General features: G+C 41.5%; 1 protein-coding gene across 1 annotated transcript in view; it reads left to right on the top strand.

The window, feature by feature from the left end:
* Positions 1–5,000, top strand: part of EBF3 (EBF transcription factor 3) — a 201,948-nt gene that overhangs the window by 1,097 nt on the left and 195,851 nt on the right. Inside the window, exons 3-4 of the mRNA XM_070946386.1 lie at positions 63–126; positions 934–989. Coding sequence (XP_070802487.1) covers positions 63–126; positions 934–989 — 120 coding nt within the window. The remainder of the gene's footprint in view (positions 1–62; positions 127–933; positions 990–5,000) is intronic.

The raw sequence follows: 5,000 nt of genomic DNA, 5'->3' as shown, positions 1-5,000 counted from the left end.
GGCATTTTGCAAAAAATAAAAACATTTTTTTAAAAATTGCAATTATTTGTCATTACTTACAGGAGCCAAACAATGAAAAAACTAACAATGGGATCCACTATAAACTCCAGTTATTGTATAGTAATGGTAAGTTTTATTCAACCATGCTTCTTTGTTGTTGTTGTTGTTGTTGTTGTTGTTGTTGTTGTTGTTCATATCTTTATATATGCTGGAAAACTGCTGCCTTCTTTCTGGGGCTCTTTCAGCAAAAAAAACACAAATAAACAAAGATTAGAAATATTTCTGAGATTAAAATTACTATGAACATGACTCTTCTCATGTTCCATAGAATGGAAACAAAACATAAAAAGATCAATACGTCAATGGTACTTTACATGATTAACCGGCTGTCTTGAAAGTAACAACAACAAAACACACGCACGAAAACAAAACAAAGCCAAAAATAAATAAATAAAAACCCACCAGGAATCAATATTGACTCCAGCATAACATCACCTTTAAGAGATTCCCTGCTCTGCTTTGGCAAATGAATGTTAATTATTGTGCCTTCTACCTCTAACATGCCAGATGTTACAGACCCAGGTTGGATGAGCCTGGAAGCTTGGTAGCAAAATTGATAAGGGAAATGGCATTCGGAAATCCAAGCCATCAATGTTGCTCTTCTTTTCCTTTTGACTTTACAATAACCCAAGCTAGTGTTATGAAACAGGCAGTCTCCTGTCTCCTGTTTCTTTGGGTTATGTGCTTCAGGCAGTCCACAATTTGTGTTCTTTAATTCTTTTTATTTAAATTCATTTTTTTTCTCTCTCCCCCCCCCCCTCAACTTCTTAAGTATGCTTGAATACATGCTATATCTGTGTAACTTATCTTGTTTGACCCATGGTCCTTTTCATGCCAGATGCCCTCTGACTGGTTTTTCTTCCATTTTTGCAGGGGTTAGAACGGAACAGGATTTGTACGTTCGGCTAATAGATTCTATGACAAAACAGGTGAGAGAAGTTTAAAGCTTTCTAAGAGTTGATGAGTTGTTGAATTGGGTCTTGTTTCTGCAGGGCTTTTCTGGGTAGTTTTTTGACACTCTTCTTCTATGAGCCTCTCTGATATGTTATTTAAATATTCTATTCTGAGGATAAATATTTAGGACCTGAAAGCGTTTTTGTGGTTACTATCTTAAACTTGCCTCTGGACTTATAGTTCCATGTGCTGCTGTTAGGAAAAGGAGAAATGACCAGAAAGGAAAATGTTAGAGAATTATATGGAGTTTATTTTTAAACCCTGGAGACAAGCGCTCCAATGTTATTTTAGAACAATTGGAAGGATTAATTTTGTAACAAGGGTGATAAAATGAAAATCAGGTTTTAATCTTGTGGAACTAAAAATCAAAGGTGATTTACTTCCCCCCACCCCATTTTCCTCTCTCTCTCTCTCTCTCTCTCCCTCTTCCTTTTTAAAAGAGATGATTTAGAATCATCAGACATTTATTTGGGATGTAAAAGTTAAATGTGCAGAGGTGAAAAGTCATCTTGTTCTCCACTAGTCCGGATTCACCTCGCAGTCCCCCATCTCCATAATTCAAGCTCCATGCTCCAGAGGTCACCCACACCCGTCCATTTTCACTGAAATCAGCTCCTGTTTCTTCCTCAAACCTCTGTCATCCCTTGTAAATAACATAATTACAAGCTGATCCTTGTTAAATTATTTAACATGTTTTGGACAACTTTCTGAACTACAAATGTTATCCAAACTCCCTTGAAAACAACTAATTTTTTTAAGCTGCCTGTTAGCTGTTGAATGAAGGATTCAGTCTCTTGGCTTTATTTTATTTTTCTAAGAGATGCATTCACTGGCTTTTCAGTGTGCTTCCTCTGTTTTGGATGAACCAGCAAATTAAGGGAACTGTATCCTTCACAAATAATACAGCCTAATTGGTAATCCCTTATAAAATGCCCCGTGCATTATTTTTTTGGTCTTTCTTTATGAAAGAGCAGAAAGAGGAATGTATTTTCTCTGTCATCACTTGGAAAAATAAAAAAAATTGAAGCATTAAGGACAAAAGACTGTTTTCCTTAATGATACATTTAAGACCCCATTTCAGTTAGTTTAAGCTTTCAAGCGCCCTTCCCTCCACTCTGTTTTTGAAAGCAGAAAGTTTTCAGTGTTCTTGACAAAAATAGGGTTAGATTTAAATGCCCCAACAGTAAATGAGTGTATTCTTTTGCAGAAAACCCGATCTGACAGGCAAACGCCAGTCCCTTGACAAAGGCGGAGGCGTTGTGCCCTCCAATAATTTTTTCAATAGGTTACAAAGAAGCACCCTTTTAAACTCTGGAGCGCTCTCGAGTTGACAATGTCTTCTTATTTCCTTTGTACATACCAGCTAAATGTTTTCGGAAATCGCTGTAGGCTAATTAAGAGGATACTATGGGCAGCTCTGTAGGTTTGACTACTCTGGAATGAAGGAGAGAAAAAGAAAGAGAGAGAGAGTGACTGAGTGAGTGACTGAGAGAAGGAGAGAGAGAGAAAGACCATTTTAAAACACGTTTTTATTAGCTATGGAAGTTGCGGACTTTTGCAGGAGTTCCACTGCTGAAAATACAAGCTTTTAATCTCTCTTCGCTGACGGAGGAGAGGGGGGGGGGGGGAAATAGCCCAGTAACTGATCAAAGAGTCAATGGCGCTGAACCGACAGTTTATGGATTTCTCTTGGTGCTACAAAATAAAAAATAAATCACATCTAAATACGCGGATTCATCCCAGGCAAAGTAACTATCACCCGAAGTGAAATGGCTTACTGCAGCAACAATAACAACAAAAAACATTTGCAGACCCTCACTGCTGATTGTATCTACGCTACTTCAAGCTTTCCAGACAAGTCCAAGCTTTTATCGGGGGAATCTTTGGAAAACCAGGCCTACTCCCCTATTCCACGACGAGGACTTTCGCGGGCTTTGGCAGGACGCCACTTTCCCAGCATAGCGAGCACCAAAGTGGCTTTAAACACCGGTTAGGTAAGGGAGAAACTCTTTTCCCGAAAGCTTCTGGCATCGAAAAGAATGGAGATGGAGGTGCTTCGTGCCTTTTCCCCTCCGGTCCTCTACTTATTCTGCGCCGTGCACAGCGCCGATTGCAAGGAAGGCAACCGAGCTGGTAGGAATGGGAACCAAGTGTGGCCTTACTGAGCACAGACGGCTGAGGCCTAGGCTGCGAGAAAGAGAAAGCAAGAAAGCTGGGAGGGAGGGAGGGAGGGAGGGGGGAAGCAAAGCAGGAGAAGCACCAGAAGGAGAAAGGGAAGGGAGAAAGACGAAGAAGGAGAAGGGGGGAGGAGGAGGAGGAAGAGGAGGAGGAGGAGGAGGAGGAGGAGAAGAAGAAGAAGAAGAAGAAGAAGAAGAAGAAGAAGAAGAAGAAGAAGAAGAAGAAGAAGAAGAAGAAGAAGAAGAAGAAGAAGAAGAAGAAGAAGAAGAAGAAGAAGAAGAAGAAGAAGAAGAAGAAGAAGAAGAAAGAAAGAAAGAAAGAGAAAGAAAGAAAGAAAGAAAGAAAGAAAGAAAAAGAAAGAAAGAAAGAAAGAAAGAAAGAAAGAAAGAAAGAAAGAAAGAAAGAAAGAAAGAACTAATGAATCCTCGTGCAAGGACTCGTGTTGTTGCACAATCAGCCCTGGCCTCCCGGAGGAAGAGCCGGGCAGAGATTGCAGGGCGGCCGCTGCTCCGCGTCTCTGCCTCAGTTGCCGGGAAGAGAAGCTGGCGCGCTCAGGGGAAGCTGCCCTGGCTCTCGCTTTCTCCGGGGGAGGCTGGGCTGGGGCGGGGGAAGGGCAGGAGCGGCGGCGGGGGGCGGCGGCTGGAAGGCGAAAAGCTTCTTTACCAATCGCGTTTTGCAGTGCCTGCTACTCTCAGGCCGGTCAGGGACTTCGGGGAACCGTTCCCCGAAGTCTGGAGAAGGGGAGGGGGGGGAGAAAGGCAGAGAGGGAGAGAGAGAGGCAGTGTGTGTGTGTGTGTGTGTGTGTGTGTGTGTGAGAGAGAGAGAGAGAGAGAGAGAGAGAGAGAGAGAGAGAGAGAACGCACCTATAGCTCCGCACCATCTGTTAGAGCCTCTGCTCAAAACCCATTCAACCGTGTGCCCAGACACACTTGCCTTTTTTACCCAAGAAAAATCATTGTTAGCACTTTCAAAATAAACACCAGATTGCCCATTAGCACTTTTCTTCCCCAAATATCAGACCGATAATAGCCATATTGTAGTGCCCGCGGCTGGGATTCCTCAAGGCGGTTAGGCGCTTCTTTGATCGGGAGAAGGAGGAAGAGAGTTAGAGTTCAACGACTAAAAAATAAACTGTAATCTGCTCTATATAGAGAGCGGTTCTTCGAAAAGAAATGCCTAGTATAAGGCCGGAGCAGTAGCCGTGCTTTTCTCTTTTATAAAAGGCCTACTTCGTTGCACCTAGTCCTTCTGGGCCCATCAATTTGCACTAATCTTGGTTGGGGGGCAAAAGGCATCTGGGCATTACCAAAAAAATTACATGGTGTCTGATTTGTAGGTTGCTAAACCTAATTGAAATACTGTCCGTGTCCTTTAAAATGATGCTGTGCGATTTATGTTGGGGACAAGGAAGAAAGGTACATGGATACTGATCCTTGCATGAACAATAGCCATAAAATCCTTCTAATTAGGCAGTGACAATCTTTAAACTTCACAAATCGGCAGGGCCTGTTTGTCAACCATTGAGAATGTTCTAAAGATTTGGCTTCAAAGACCATAAGAATTAATAATAATTTTGTATAAGTGAAACACTGAGAACCATTGCTATCCAAAAGGCATTGTGGTTGAGTCCAAAAGTCAGATCAAAGTTTTGTGCTTTGAGGGAAGAAATAATGTTTCTTTCTTATGCTGCTTGTTAAGCCAAACCTCAGGAGGCTATAATAAAAAGTATTATACTCTGATTCTAATTGGAATAACATGTTACCACAAAATTGTGTTTTGTATATTACATTACATTACATGCTTTTATT

Source organism: Pituophis catenifer, unplaced genomic scaffold (assembly GCF_029215685.1).
Source record: "Pituophis catenifer annectens isolate HBS135680 unplaced genomic scaffold, rPitCat1.0.hap2 SCAF_6, whole genome shotgun sequence".
Classification (NCBI taxonomy): Eukaryota; Metazoa; Chordata; class Lepidosauria; order Squamata; family Colubridae; genus Pituophis; species Pituophis catenifer.
The sequence above is the reverse complement of the archived record's forward strand: the minus strand, read 5'-3'. Positions and strand labels throughout refer to the sequence as shown.